Source organism: Glycine max, chromosome 15 (assembly GCF_000004515.6).
Source record: "Glycine max cultivar Williams 82 chromosome 15, Glycine_max_v4.0, whole genome shotgun sequence".
Taxonomy (NCBI): domain Eukaryota; kingdom Viridiplantae; phylum Streptophyta; class Magnoliopsida; order Fabales; family Fabaceae; genus Glycine; species Glycine max.
In genome coordinates, this window is record NC_038251.2 from 3,152,505 (window position 1) to 3,168,086 (window position 15,582).

A 15,582-nucleotide genomic window follows, 5' to 3' on the forward strand; every position below is an offset into this window, starting at 1 on the left:
GTAATGTCAAGAAGTTATTGTGAGTCTTTTATACTTTTTTAAATTCTACTCATAAAAAAAATAGATACTGTACTTAATGTGTTTGATATATATTCACTTCAATTTGTTTTTTTTTATTGGGTTCACAATATATATTCCAATATAGTATCAGCGTTCAAACAATGTAAGATGTTAGGAAACATGATTTCAGAGAAAGAAAAAGAGAGAAAAATATTACTCAAAGTAAATGTATATTATGATAAGTAAAATTGAGTTACAATGAGGATAAAGAGGCTTTTATATAGCGAAATATAACAACTAATTTCCTATCTCTGATATAACAGTCCATATTCATATTGATCTAAGCAATTCAGAAAAGGATGAAAAAAAAATAGATAAAAGAAAACTGTGGCTGAAGAAGCACAGGTTCAAGTGAATCTAAAAAATATATATATCCCAACTTATTTTTTATTTTTTCTGAAAATTATAGATTTATGATTAATTATCATTAAACAGGTTAATAGTTTTATAATTAATTACCACACAAAAAAATACTTCTATTTATGATGATAAGAAAATAATTGTATTTCTTTGTTATTTTTTAAAATATTGTATCTATATTTGTATCAAAAGTTACTTAATTATTTTCCAAAAAACGAGGAACCCTCAAGTTCGACAAAACGAGGATCATTGTACCTTATCCTAACTCACTCATCAGCTCACGTTGCAGTGTGGCACTGCACAATGTGCAACCTTGTGCTGAGAGACTAATCCATTCTCATGCACTGCCACTATATTCTATTTTGTCTCTCACTGCACCACTCTTCATTACCTTAATTACTCAGAGAGAGAGAGACATGATATTCTTCAAAATTTACATTTGATATTTTTGTATCATACGATCCATTTGTCCTGTTAGGTAATTAATTATAGTCATAGACACAAAATTCAACGTGGGGTTGGGTTTGGTTGGGTCGGGCTTGGTTTTTCTTTTCTGAATCTTTACTTCAGAATAATAGTTTGGTGTGATTTCCATTACTGTTGTCGTTGCCTCGCAGCTTTCATTATGTCCTTCAACTTTCCGTGACTTTCAAGGTTTCCAAATTGAATTACTATTCTTTTCGGAGGTTAATTTTATCTATTATAAACTTATAAAGTTTTGTTTTTTATTTAATTCCCTTCCAAATTTGAATTTAATGTTTGGTGGAAGAATTTTCAGATTTTGGTTGTCATTTATCTATATAAATAGGTCTATGATCGTGGAGTGGTAAGACAAGAGTGGTTAGGGTTTTGGGCTGGTGTTTTTGTGAAGCTTGAGATCAGGTTCTTGACTTGCTCTATCCCTTTCTTATTCTTATTGCTTTTAATGTTATTTGTATCTCGTTGCCCTCTCCCTGGCTCCAATTGACCCTTTCATTAAATAGATGTGAAGTCACCTGATTTGGTTGGGGAATTTGATATCCCATTTAAGTTTATTTGATCTGTGCACGACATTGACCACCCCAAAATTTGTGTAGGAATTAATTTCAGTGGTTCAGAGAATGGCAACGGATTCTTCAAATGGTAATGGACATCACCAGACAACAACAAAGCAGCCTCCTTTGCCATCTCCCCTGCGCTTTTCCAAATTTTTTCAGGTGAAGCATTGCATCTTCTTATTTTGATTACCATTTTCCATGCAACATAATTTACGTTGCTTGCATGATTCCAATTTCATGGTCATTCAGACATTTCAGTTATTTAATGTTATGTTTTTTAGTACAAGTACACCAATGACTGTGACGTAATAGTAGATTTAGAAAATGTTTACTTTGTGGATTGGCCATTCGTCTGCATTGTTATTTTACATAAAGGTAAAGTTAAACATTTTGGTTTTAAGATTTGGATGTCTGTGCTAAATGTGATCATAATAATATTATGAATATCTTCTTGTTGATTACAAATTTTTTCTTAAATTGCACTGCAACTCAGTACCCTTTACTGTTGCTTGGAACACAAACACCAGAAGAAACTTAAATTAATTGAAAATGCTGTCAAATGTGGAGTGATTCTTGTACTCGATTATATATTATAGTTTGACCACAAGCACTCATCTAAATGTTGACAACAAACCCAATGTTTTATACTGTGAATCTTCTAATAAGATACAAGGGGAGAGGATCAACAAAAGGTTGAAATTTACTGTTTTAAATTTAATTATTTATCTATTATACTGATCTGTTAAACTGTAAAAGGTTTTTTCTGTATTTCTATTCTTTTGCATAGTGCTACCTTTGGTTCTGCATTATGTGTATGAGAACATCTGTGTGTCTTACATCCATTGGTCAAAATTTGTTTAGTTGTTTGTGAATGTGGCTTTTGCAGAAGCAACTATTTTGCATGAGCCTCTTTTTTCTTGTCTTGATGCCTTGTTTACCAGTATTCTTTCATTCTTGATAATAGTCCAACATGAGAATCTTGGTTACTGGAGGAGCTGGATTCATTGGGTCTCACTTAGTTGACAGATTGATGGAAAATGAAAAAAATGAGGTAAGAGGGTTATCTATTTGCTCATAATGTTATATTTCTGATGTTCACTCATGATTTTACTGACTTTATACAGATGGCATAACTTGCTATCATCCTATATGTGATAAATAAGATACAGCATATAGAACTAAGTTTGATTTGATAAAAGTTCTGCCACAAAATCTTTGTTTAATCAGGTCATTGTTGCTGACAACTACTTCACTGGATCCAAGGATAACCTCAAAAAGTGGATTGGTCATCCAAGATTTGAGCTTATCCGTCATGGTATAGTCTTTCATCTTTGTTTACTGTCAACTATCAACTATCAATGCCATTAAAATTGTCACATGTTAGATGCACTAAAGTTTTTTATTGATTTATCTTTTTCTCATTGGGCTGCATATATTTGAGCTTTTAAACTTAGTTTGTCAACTGGTTTCTGTTAACTTATGGCATGCAATCAGCATAAGATTCAACATTGTTACACCATGAATTAAAGCATTCGTTATTTCAACTTTTTTTTAAAATAACCACAATTAAATTAGCCATCTGATGTAGGAACAGTAATGATGATGCTGTATTGTGTACATAATGTACTATGCTCAGCTTCACTTTAAATCTGTTTGTAAACCAATGATGCTGATTCTCATTATCACTTTTTAGATGTCACGGAGCCTTTATTGATCGAGGTTGATCAGATCTACCATCTTGCATGCCCTGCCTCTCCTATTTTCTACAAATACAATCCAGTAAAGGTATAGTTTGAGAGTCTGCTTTTGTATATCTAATAATTGGCCTTTCAATTGAAAATCATACTTATTGATGTCAACTGTTGAAGAAATTGCATTCTACTTCATTGCACACTCACTGATATGGTTATCTTTTCTTGGGAAAAAAATTGGGTGGTGGAGGGGGATTATACTGAGCCCCTTCTCTTGTCTGTCCCCTTTCCTGTAAAGTAGTTTCATTCCCCTGCTTATTGTTACATTCTTTCCATAGTTATGTCTAGCTACTGCTAGTATCATTGGTCAATAAGTTCATGTTTATCTGACCCTGAAAGACTATCTAATTTATAATGAAACAATTACTTTACAGACAATAAAGACAAATGTGATTGGCACACTGAACATGCTTGGGCTCGCTAAGCGAGTAGGAGCAAGGTTGGGATATTTTCTTAAACAATAATTTCAACTGCTGCCATTAGTTGGTCTTAATTAGTTTGAATTTTATTGGCAGGATTCTGCTTACATCAACTTCAGAGGTATATGGGGATCCTCTTGTGCATCCCCAACCTGAAAGTTATTGGGGCAATGTTAACCCTATTGGTAGATTCCTTCATTTCATTCTCAACTTGCTAAAGCGCTTATAATAAGGAACTATTTCTGTATCTTTTTATACATATTAATAAAGATGTAGACTGAGGACTTAAATATATGATAATATCAGGAGTTCGTAGTTGCTATGATGAGGGGAAACGGGTGGCTGAGACATTGATGTTTGATTACCATAGGCAGCATGGAATTGGTAATTTATTGTCTTTTTTTCCTTATAATTTCTTCTCGTTTTGTTTAAGGCATATCCAATAGAGATTTTTCTTTGTTTTTTAACTCCTTGAGGTGTTTATATATCCTTTCAACATAGAAATACGCATTGCAAGAATCTTTAACACATATGGACCACGCATGAATATTGATGATGGGCGTGTTGTCAGCAACTTCATTGCTCAAGCACTGCGGTAATTACTTTACTGTTATCTGGTTTAAATGCATGTTATAATGTTGTTACTTCTGCATGTCTTTTTTATATATATTCTGATGGTTTTGGTTGTCAGAAGGATCCCTTTAACAGGTGCATGATTTGTTCAATGATCATGCTTGCTTGCTACTTGCTAGATCAATTATTGATTTAATTATTTTAAAATTTCAATACTTTAATTTTGGTGACTGGCTATGTTTTCTATTTATGTCTTATCCCTAATTTTATATTGATTCCTACCCTTCTCACATAATGGTCCATTATAGGGGGGAACCATTGACAGTCCAATGTCCGGGAACACAAACTCGAAGTTTCTGTTATGTCTCTGACCTGGTAAATGTCCCATAATCTATGTATCTTTAAATTACTACCTGAATAGCTGAATGTGATTATGAATTTATGATATTTATGAGATGTCTTAGGTTGATGGCCTTATCCGTCTCATGGAAGGATCAAACACCGGACCAATCAACCTTGGAAACCCAGGTTATATTTCTTCTGCAAGGCCTGTCTTTGAGTGTCATATTTCTTTAGCTGGGAAAGTATCTTTACTTTCTCTTCCCTCGGTTACTTACTTGTGTATCTTTAAATTTCAGGTGAATTTACAATGACTGAACTTGCTGAGACAGTTAAAGAGGTCAGTTTTAAGCATTTTTTTCTTTATTAGTACCACTCACTTCTCCTATTTTGGTTTACATGTGCATGTTTTCCTTTTAAGTTAAGCTGTGAATAGTAAAATGTGACTTGGAATTCTTGGTTACCCATCCTATGAATTCATTGAGCTGATTTTCTTAAGGTGGATTGCATGTTCATTGTACCAGATCAATACATTTCACCCATATTTATGTGCAAAGTGTGAAAGAAAATTTTGGCAAGAAGTTTTTATTTGATGCTTTGTGGGTGGTTTTTCAGCTTATTAATCCAGGTGTGGAGATCAAGATGGTGGAGAACACTCCTGATGACCCACGACAAAGAAAACCAGACATCACAAAAGCAAAGGAATTGTTGGGCTGGGAGCCAAAGGTCAAGTTGCGTGATGGTCTTCCTCGTATGGAAGAGGATTTCCGTCTGAGGCTTGGAGTTGGCAAAAAGAATTAACTTGTTTTTCGCTCCTTTGGTGACATGTTAAAGTAGAATAATAAGTGAGATGGGTCTGGCCCGTTTTCAAAATTTTCGTCATTATAGTTATTGTTACGATTATGATACTGAGAAAGTTGGGGGGCCTGAAATTTGGCATCTACAGCTATCAGATTGCTATATTTGTTGTTTTGTTTAGCAAAAGACTGCAGCATGTCACTACAAATTTTGCTGTTTGTAAGACGATTGAATTGAAATTCTTTCCTTTATTCTGGTTATCTTTTCAACTTTCCTTTGTTAAAGTGTCTTTGAGAACTGAGCTTGAGGAATTTTAATTACATAGTCCGGAATCATCATGCCATTTACTCTGATGCAAGGTGTACACACAAGTGATGATGTGAAACTGATTCACAATATCTAGTCGAATTTTGTTTCGAATTGTATAATTCATCTTGTCTGGAGCTAGAACTAATCTGTAGTTAGTTTTACATGATTATTTTCTGCAGTCTCAAGAGTTATGAGAATAGCAAGAAAATTCGAAGGAGTGTGTCATGAGAAAAAAAATAGAATTTATGATGCGTGAATACTGAATAACACTGCAGCGCACGCTGAAGTTTGATAAAACAAACGGTCTAACTTAACTTCTTTTCTATAAAACTTTCCATGTCCTTCATCCTGTTTCTAACAAACAAGGTCCTGCTTAGTTTACACAATGCTGGCTAAGTTAATAACAAGTAGCAGCAATCTTATGATCTATATTAAACGTGTCTATATTAATTCATAAATCGAATGACATTCAATCACTTGAGTGAATTAAATATATTTCTTTTTAAAACTTAATTAGAATATAATTGTATAAATATTTTTTTGTGTTACTATTATTTAATTACAAATCATCTGTTAAATTTTTTTAAAAGAAAAAAAATATTAAAATTGATACATAAATAAATAAATAAACATAAAGATCGATAATTAGATTTTAAATATGTGGTTTTAAGTTTAATTTATGAAAATATAATGAGTCAAACGAATTTTATCTTAACAGTTTCCATTTATTAATTACGTGTGGAAAAGCAAAGTGTAGAAATCCAGGTCCCTCCAGAATTTACTTAGGTGACATCAACCTAACGTGATAAGTAAATTGGTACCAAACATGGAAACACATTAGTTAGACGAGAAGAAAAGAAAAAGGTTAACCATAACAACAACTAACCAGTAAGTAACCACAAATATGCCGCCACGTCCAAATGCAGTGCCTTCTACAATCACCATTCACCATTCACCATTCAGTTGCAACTTGCAACCATAACCATGACAGTACAAACAAGAGTGTTCTCATGTCATGATAATAGATTTCTCTCTTCAACTTGGCATGCTCCCAAACCTTAACCAAACATCGTTTGACCTGCCAACTGTTACGTACAGTTTTAGCTGCCTCCTATGATGGGAGGAGTGTCTGGCGGCGGCGACGACGACGTCGTTCACATCCAGCAACCGAACAAGCCCGGCGACCCTTTCATCATCACCGTCAATTGCCCCGACAAGACAGGCCTCGCTTGTGATATCTGCAGAATCATTCTCGATTTCGGTCTCTGCATCGCCAAAGGAGGTCTCACGCTTTCTCCACTTTCATTGAATTCTTCGTTTCAGATCCTCTTCCGTTGTTTTCTTAATTTAATGGACCCTCTTTTGAATATATCATTCAGATGTTTCAACCGATGGCGTGTGGTGTTACATTGTGTTGTGGGTTATTCCATACTCCGTGTTGCTTCCTATGAGCTGTTCTTATCTGATTCTCAAAGAACGACTTCAGAAAATTTGTCCGCCTTGTTTAGCCTCCTTTTACGTCATTCAGCAACCTTCGAGATCTTCTCCTGTCTATCTGTTGAAATTCTGTTGCCTTGACCGGAAGGGCTTGTTACACGGTAATGGAAATTTCTTTCACTTGATATTCTGTGTGGTATGATTTTTCTGATTGTCTTCTTGTTGATACTGTGTTGTAGATGTAACGAAAGTGCTCTCGGAGCTTGAACTTACCATTCAAAAGGTGAAAGTGACCACGACCCCCGATGGCAGAGTCTTGGACCTCTTTTTCGTAACAGATAACAAGTGAGTGAAGAGTTTGATTTGATTTTTTCATAAGCAAATGTTAGTTTGTTAGCAATGGGATCGAACCCGCGACCTTTTCCCTCTTCCCTTCTCTTTTAACCATCAAACTCACCTTATATTTCGGAATAGTTTGATTTGTAAAATGCAGAATGTGAAGTTTTTCTAAATGTCTCGGTGGAATATGTTGTTAATCATGATGGAATCTATATACATGCAGTAATGTTTTAAGTTTTAATATTTTGTTGTTTTAATTCAATTAACTCATTTGCAACCACCGGAACGTTAGGTCTAGCTGAAGGGGTTAGTCAACCACAATGTTCTGAATCTCAATGAATCATAATTCAAATCCCTAATGAGAGTGGTGCTTACATTTAGTATCCAATTATATCTCAAATAGGATTATCTCCCTAGCAACTCAGGTGCAAATTAGAGTTAGTTTGTCACATACCTTTGTGTTGACTTCCCTAATAATAGTTCTATGCATTTACCTCTATGTCATAAGCCTTTTGCCCCAACTTTCTATTGATTCCAAATAGTTCTACCTATTTTTATTTTTTTTTACTTGTTTTAATGGTGATAGAAATCCTGCCTAGGGTAGCTTTGCTATTCTTAACCGGTCCCAAGCCCGGATAAAAGGAGAGGGTTGTGTTAGGCTTTCGACAGCCAACGTTAAACTTTGTCGAATCTCTATGACATGGATCAATTACGTAATAATGTGAATGCTAGGTCGTTGCCCGGAAGCAACGCGCTGTATGGCTCGAGTACAGTGTCAAAAGATAGAAGTATGGTACTTGATAGAACATTATGGTGGAAGTTGATCCATGTAGCCGACCCCACCTAGTGGGATAAGGCGTTGTTGTTGTTGTTGTTGTTGTTGTTTTAATGGTGATAGAAGCTTATCTGCTTGGCCAAAACGGTAAGTTTCAACCTTTTAAGATACGGGTGATTGTATCATCTGACAAATTAATGTCTTATCCTTCTGTTTCCATCATGCTGGTTTCCCATATGGCTTACTGTGTGCTGCATCTTACTACCAATCAAGGGAGAAAGGGATGAAAATGGCAGGAGGAGAGAGAACAGAGAGAAAGAAATGAAGTATTTATATTTCTCTTTATAAATCCTAAAACTCTAATAAATGATATTGCAAGGGTGCGGTTCTTCTTGTATGGCTGATCAAAGTTATTAGCAATATTTTGGTTATGTCTAACATCTTAATGCAGTTTATCAACTGCCAGTTATATTTTGAGTGCATACTGTTGCTTATAAGTAATCATCACTTGCTTCAATTTTCCTTTAGGGAACTTTTACACACAAGAAATCGACAGGATGAGACATGTGAAAGATTGAATGCTGTTCTGCGAGACTCGTGTATCAGCTGTGAACTTCAATTGGCAGGTCCAGAATATGAGTATAATCAGGGTATCTCTTCTCTGTCTCCTGCATTAGCTGAGGAGCTATTTCGATGTGAGTTATCAGATAACGAAGTTCGTGCTCAAGCTCTTAGCCCTGATATGACAAAGTTGAAGAAAACCAATGTAACAATGGACAATTCCTTAAGCCCAGCTCACACGCTAGTTCAAATACGATGTGCTGATCACAAGGGTCTTCTTTATGACATTATGAGAACTTTGAAGGACTTGAATATGAAGGTATTATTTTCTCTACGAAAATTATTTGTAGCACAGCATCCTTTGCTAGCTCCTCACTTTCCTAGCTTACTCCAAGCTCAATGTCCTTGTTTATGAAGGATATTTGATGTTTTCATTTGGTCAAGTTTTGATAGATGGTAGCTGTCAGCATAGGGTAAAATGTGTCACTTCTGTTAGTAATTTTATTGGAGTTCAAAATTAGCATGCTGCTCATACAATTAAACAATCAATATCATTTTCCCTTTTTACCCAGTACTTGCAAAAAGAAACAGTTTAACTGAACAAAGCTGACAGATTTTATCACAATTGACTGTTCTGCAATCTCAATTTTATTATTCAGTCAGCTCCTAGCAAGAAAAACTACAATTATGCATCCAATTTCGAAAATCAGTGGGTTGATTTCCTTCTTTATCAGTTTTGTTTACAAGTGGGCATTTTAGTTGTTTTTAGGAGCCATTATTTTGATTGAGGTGGTTTGATGGTGTAAACTTCTGAAGTAGCTTTCATATATCACCAATCATTCATCTAATCATGGATAAAATTTATTTGTGTGAAAAATTGAAATTATGTTAATTTCTGTTTGTGCTGGCAACTATATAGCATTCTAGCAGTTTGCTGACACTTCTGAACTTTTCTTCTTAGATTTCATACGGCCGATTTTCACCCAATTCGATGGGGTATCGTGATTTAGATATATTTATTCAGCAGAAAGATGGGAAAAAGATTTTGGATCCGGAGAAGCAGAGTGCACTCTGCTCTCGTTTGAAACAAGAAATGCTTCATCCATTGCGAGTAATCATTGCAAACCGAGGACCAGATACTGAACTGTTGGTCGCTAATCCAGTTGAGCTATCTGGAATGGGAAGACCTCGAGTTTTTTATGATGTCACATTTGCTCTCAAAACAGTTGGAATTTGTGTTTTCTCGGTAAGAAAATTTCAGAAATGTGATACCAAATCTTTAATATCTTTGGTTGCTATAAAAATATAACTGCATTTCAAAATAAGCATTGATATATACTGCTGTCATTTAGATAATAAAACATTATGCTTATAAAAAAAATCAAATCTAATTACTTAATTCCGTTTTTGTTATAGGCTGAAGTAGGACGGCATTCAACTTCAGAGCGTGAATGGGAGGTGTACAGATTTCTCTTGGATGAGAACTGTGAGTTTCAATTAACAGGTGTTGCTGCTAGAAATAAGATTGTAAATAGGGTTCGAAGAACCTTAATGGGTTGGTAAGTAGTAGTATATTTTAAGACAATAATATGTATTATGTAGCATCCACCATCTGGTGTTGCAATGTGTGCCATGTACCATTGAGTGTCTTCTGATTATTTTTTATATGTTGATGATCAATTGTTGTTCGCTTTGTAATTCAGCTAGCCTGTATTTGATCTTCTTGGTGTTCTTTGCATTACAATTATCATAAAACCCGGTTTAAGGGTTTTAAGAAAATAAGAAGATTGCCACATTGTAAAATACAGACAGCCAAAGGGATGAATCGAGATGGTTCAAATTTTGTGTTGCTTAGTGCTTACTATGAATAATTTGAGGTTGAGCCATGAAGGATTTTGTTTTTCTAAACATCAGGCATTTTTCATTGAGAACCTTTAACCCTCCATTTGGATTGAAGGAAAGAAAATGAAAGAGTAAAGAAAATTTTAAAATTTGAATTGAGTGGAAAGAAAATTTAAAACTTTTGTTTCTAGTAATCAATTTTTTTCTCCATTTTTTTTTTCTCATTCTCTCCAACCAAACAGAAGAAAATACATCGTTATAATTTGTGTTTTCTTTCATTCCTATTTTCTTTCCTTCAATCCAAATATACCATTAAAGAAGATTGTATAACGACATAGGATTGAATGCATGTACAAGCTGTTATCTTGGGGTATAAAATCTTATTTTTTCTTCAGGGTCTGACTCTGACACATGACTTCTGTCTTCAGGCATTGCATAGATGGCAAAAGTTTGCACATCTGTAACTTGAAAACAGAAAGCGAAGATGCATCTCACATATGTAATCCCCCTTTCGGATTAGTTTGTTGTGAATTTAACAGTCATACACAATAAATGTAATTTACACGGTTAATTAATTTTAAAAATTCTTGTGACTTCTAAAATACTCCAGTAATTATTACCATAAAAATGAATAAACTTAACACAGATTACAATTTGTGATCATTATTTTACACCAGATAATAGTGTTATAATATATTGGTTTTTTGGCGCAAGGAACAGCTAATAAATTCATTTTTCTTAAATACAGTCAATAAAACTTGACCCGCATTCGACTTTTACAGTACAGTAGTATATTTCTATGGTAAAATGAAATTTCTTTTTTTTTTTTTCTAGATCCCGTATATCTTCTACTAATCCAAGTTTAAACCTAAGATGTCTGATTAAATAGGAATAGTTTCACAACCGTTAATTCACGTACTTGGTACTTGATGGTAAATGAAATCTCTTTAAAGCAACCAAACTCAGGTTGTTACGGCAAATTATACTAGATCAATATACCAAGCTGCCAATGATTCCAAATAACAGCCAATAGGCCTAAAGAGCAATTAACAGCATGCAAAATTTTCTTTTTCATCTGCAACCACAAGTTCCAAACTGCAGCAACATCGGAGTTTTTCGAGCTTCACAATCCAGAGGAAGAAGATTGACATTTTCCAGTGTAAGTCCTGCTGCCAATGAACTTTGCAACCCCTCCCATGTAAATTATGGGAAACATAAATTATCAGTATACAGCCTCCTTACATCCAATCATCCTCCATGTATATGCTAACACAAATTCTTATTGAATAGTCCTCTCCAATCAAAGTCAAACATACACAGGGCAATGCTAAGGAATCACTTTGCTTCCAATTCCAAATTTGCGATAGCTAAATTGAAAGTAAAAATAATGCAATTTACCCCCAAAAACATACTTTAAAATAATTCCAAATATGAAGACTGAAAAGTGCTTGCTACAAAGAAATACTGTAATCATAAAACATGAATTAATTAAGGTTAAAAAGAAACCCTTAACGCATCATGACAAGGCAGATTAAAATCCAACAAAGCTTCACACCACCAAAAATCAGATCAAAGATAATCATGCGCACAAATGTGTTATAGTGCATTTGGTTTTCTTTTAGAAACCTCCTAACATTCGTTCAACAAAAAAATTACACATTCTTGCTTCTCATTATTATGCTTTGAAAAGTGAAAATTTCTTGTTTGTGTCAGTTTGCGTCAGTGCAAACCAATTACCAAACACTTAATATTTTTGAAAATGCAAGTCAAATTTGCATCTATTTATATATTGTGCATTACTATCTTCTTTTAACATCTTGTATTTTTGTAAATGTCATTAAACATTTTAAATGATGATCCTTTGAAGAAAAAAATCACATGTCTTTTGAGAACTCTATTTGCATTTCCTTACTTGGTTCAATGGAAATGTGATCAAAGAGGAATTGATTTCATGCCTTTTCAGAACTCTATTTGAATTTCCTTACTTGGTTTAGTGGAGACGAGAGTAAAGAGAAATTTATAAGGAATGGCAAGAAAAATAATTATTCTTGTTTAATTCACAATGTTGTAACCGAACATTATAAAATTCATTTTTCCTCTCCCTCCAAATTATCTCAATATTGAATAGAAACTAAAATTGAGTGAGAGAAGATTTTATTCCATCATTTTCCTCCTAAAAATTGAATTAAACAACAAAAAAAGTTATTTCAAATACCTTCCCTCCTCTTATTTCCCTCCAACTCCAACATGTTGAAGATTCCAAGGTTTTGGAATTTATCTTTAACTCTTGATGATATCACATTCATCTAAAAAAAATAGAGATTACATTTTCAAGAGTTCTTAAAAATATCAAAATTAATTAACATTCATTTATTATTATTGGGAAATCTCTCCACTATATAAATAGGGGCTTAGGAGAAATTGTGATAAGCACACAAGTGAGATTCCTCAAAAGTGATGTAGTAAGATAAAAAAATTTTAATCCTCTTCAAGAAAAAAGAGTTATATATTTTCACTATACTTGTTAAGTGTGTTTGAAAAATTATAAATTATCTTATTGGATAAGATTGACATCACTGTAACTCTACTTCATAGCGGAAATATTTTTCTATAGTTGATTCGATAATTTTTCTCTTTCAAAGAGAGTTTTCACATAAAAATTTCTTACTAATATAATTATTCTTCTCTTACTCTCTTAATTTATTTTTTTTATTGGCCAACATATGTTAAAAAAATAATAACTTATTTAAAAAGTCAAAATAAAAAAACAAATCTTAGGGAACATAAATATATAAAATACAAAGAAATTTGGATAATTTCTGACAAATTTTTACGGGGTATTTGTGATAAATTTTGCATTTATTCTTGAAAGGAAAATTTATTCTAAGGTCATAGACTTGAATTTACACAAGCTTCCCTAGCATGTGCTGTTTTCAATTTCTCATGATAAGTAAACAGGATTGAAGGCATTTTACCTATATAAGTGTTGTATATCGGAAAAAAAATCTAATAATTTTATTAAATCCATTTAATTTATGTAATAACATAGTTGTAAAGACATGTCTGTTAACACCATTACTACGACCATCACTTTCCACAGCGTTGACAAAAAATTCCAGGTTCCGAAGATGAAGATAAACAAACTCCAGTCAACACCTACTTCGTCATTGTCAGGTCTCAACATAAACAGATGTCATTCATCAATCTGAAAACGCATTTATTAACCTTTGAAATTTCAAAACTACTATACATTTACCAAACCTGACATTGGACAGATTTATAGGTATCCAAATGAATACCAACAAAACGACATCGGCCAAAACGGACATTGTTTAATTCAAATAAAGTTACAGTCTACACCAAGCCCATAGGAACTCAGCACGAAACTACTTAAAGTTCAGTTTATTCACCGCTTCTAAACAAATTACTTCACTTCAATGCAACTGAATCAACATCTCATAATAAAAACAAAAAGGAGGTAGAGAGAATGTTGATTGAAAACAAGGGGGTTTCCACTTTTCATTAACGAAGCAAACTCACTCCTACAAGCAACAAATTGGGACAAGAATTACAGTGTTTTCGAAACACATAAAATATCCTGTTACACCAAAAGCACCTAAACACCGATATACAACACTAAATTAAATATGGAAAATAAAAAAGTAATCTAAGCTTTCTTAGGAGATTTGGTAGCCTTGGATGGAGATTTAGGTTCCTTGGAAGCCCTCTCAGTCTTCTTAGGCAACAAAACAGGGTTGATGTTTGGAAGCACGCCACCATGTGCAATTGTCACTCCAGCAAGCAATTTCCCCAACTCTTCATCGTTCCTCACTGCCAAAAGCACGTGTCTTGGAATAATCCTGTTCTTCTTGTTGTCACGTGCGGCATTCCCAGCCAACTCAAGCACCTTCACAATACATATCCACATTTCAATTTCGCAACACAAAAATTAACCGTAATCAATCAACATTAAGAGAAGCAAATTAATTTAATTGATGTAGTGTTATGTCACGTTACCTCGGCAGCTAGGTATTCGAGAACTGCAGCCAAGTATACGGGAGCACCGGTACCGACACGCTGAGCGTACCTTCCTTTCTTCAAATAACGGCCAATTCTTCCGACGGGGAATTGGAGACCGGCTTTGACGGACCTTGAAACCGGCTTCTTCTTTGGGCCGCCGCCCTTTCTACCTCCGGCGCCCTTCTTGATCTTTCCGCCAGCGTCCATTTCGGAACCCTAGAATTTAGCAGCGGTTGAAGGAGGTGAGGAAATGGGGAATGAGAGAGATTAAGCGTTGTTGCGAGAAATGGATGAGAGAAGAAATTGGCGTTGGCACCGTTTTATAGATAGAGCTTTCCACGCTGCTGTTGTCATTACAGCGATCCGGCTTTGAGACATACGTGGACGGTTGGATTAGATCCTATCTACGGCTCCCGATTCGCTACATGGCGATCCGTGTGCTTTCATATTAACCAATGGAGTGCTGCTTTGTCACGCACTCTTCTTTTTCCATTTGTGCACTTTCAATTTTTAAATGTGTTCTTTAATGGAAATTAATTAATAGTAACTAAAAAGTCTTTTTTTAACATTACGCACATACTTCTTAATTTAAGTAAAGTTTAACAATATGCATTAATAAATAAATAAGGTTTGGTTAAAAATGTAAGAATAGAAAATATTGTTGAATAGAAAATATTTACATTATTTTGTTTTTCTTTTTCAATAAAAGAAATTAAATCTTGTATCGTCAATAATAAGTTTAATAATTGATGTTGATTAACTAAGAATATTACTATGAGTTGAATAAGAAAATAAGTTATGCTCGTCAAATATTTATTTGAAAACATTAAATTTATTAACTCTAAACTTGTCTAAATGAAAAGCTTTACTATTAACAACTTGGATTGAATAAATTTAAAAAATAGTATTTGGGAAACAGAACACATTGGGAGCAAAATCAAACCCATGAAAAAACAAATTAT

General features: G+C 33.9%; 3 protein-coding genes across 6 annotated transcripts; 2 read left to right on the top strand and 1 right to left on the bottom strand.

Annotated features, from left to right (window-relative positions):
- The first annotated feature begins 652 nt into the window (after nt 1-652).
- LOC100790835 (UDP-glucuronic acid decarboxylase 1-like) lies at nt 653-5,597 on the top strand. 4 transcript variants are annotated; one of them, XM_006596960.4, is made up of 15 exons: nt 684-898; nt 1,038-1,106; nt 1,229-1,302; nt 1,497-1,616; nt 2,422-2,508; nt 2,685-2,772; nt 3,151-3,242; nt 3,583-3,647; nt 3,724-3,812; nt 3,934-4,011; nt 4,129-4,222; nt 4,509-4,575; nt 4,665-4,728; nt 4,839-4,879; nt 5,155-5,588. In XM_006596960.4, the coding sequence occupies exons 4-15, from the start codon at nt 1,521-1,523 to the stop codon at nt 5,338-5,340; spliced, it is 1,047 nt and encodes a 348-aa protein (XP_006597023.1). In that variant the 5' UTR covers nt 684-898; nt 1,038-1,106; nt 1,229-1,302; nt 1,497-1,520; the 3' UTR covers nt 5,341-5,588.
- Nucleotides 5,598-6,506: 909 nt separating this feature from the next.
- Nucleotides 6,507-10,598, top strand: LOC100793459 (ACT domain-containing protein ACR9). Its single transcript, XM_003547349.5, has 6 exons — nt 6,507-6,928; nt 7,026-7,244; nt 7,323-7,428; nt 8,726-9,077; nt 9,720-10,004; nt 10,175-10,598. The coding sequence occupies exons 1-6, from the start codon at nt 6,760-6,762 to the stop codon at nt 10,319-10,321; spliced, it is 1,278 nt and encodes a 425-aa protein (XP_003547397.2). The 5' UTR covers nt 6,507-6,759; the 3' UTR covers nt 10,322-10,598.
- A 3,498-nt stretch (nt 10,599-14,096) lies between these two features.
- On the bottom strand, nt 14,097-14,913 carry LOC100305705 (uncharacterized). Its single transcript, NM_001248626.2, is given in 2 exon segments — nt 14,097-14,507; nt 14,618-14,913. Coding segments are annotated over 2 exon segments (450 nt in total). The 5' UTR covers nt 14,828-14,913; the 3' UTR covers nt 14,097-14,267.
- Between the last annotated feature and the right edge of the window lie 669 nt (nt 14,914-15,582).

What these genes read in the sequence shown, in the direction of transcription:
- LOC100790835 (XM_041009443.1), top strand. Translation starts at nt 1,521, where the DNA reads ATGGCAACGGATTCTTCAAATGGTAATGGACATCACCAGACAACAACA. An exon ending in TGGAAAATGAAAAAAATGAG is followed by an intron (nt 2,509 to 2,684) that starts GTAAGAGGGTTA and finishes TTGTTTAATCAG; the next exon opens with GTCATTGTTGCTGACAACTA. An exon ending in AATCAACCTTGGAAACCCAG is followed by an intron (nt 4,729 to 4,838) that starts GTTATATTTCTT and finishes TTTAAATTTCAG; the next exon opens with GTGAATTTACAATGACTGAA.
- LOC100793459 (XM_003547349.5), top strand. Translation starts at nt 6,760, where the DNA reads ATGATGGGAGGAGTGTCTGGCGGCGGCGACGACGACGTCGTTCACATC. An exon ending in TCTCTGCATCGCCAAAGGAG is followed by an intron (nt 6,929 to 7,025) that starts GTCTCACGCTTT and finishes TATATCATTCAG; the next exon opens with ATGTTTCAACCGATGGCGTG. An exon ending in TTGGAATTTGTGTTTTCTCG is followed by an intron (nt 10,005 to 10,174) that starts GTAAGAAAATTT and finishes TTTTTGTTATAG; the next exon opens with GCTGAAGTAGGACGGCATTC.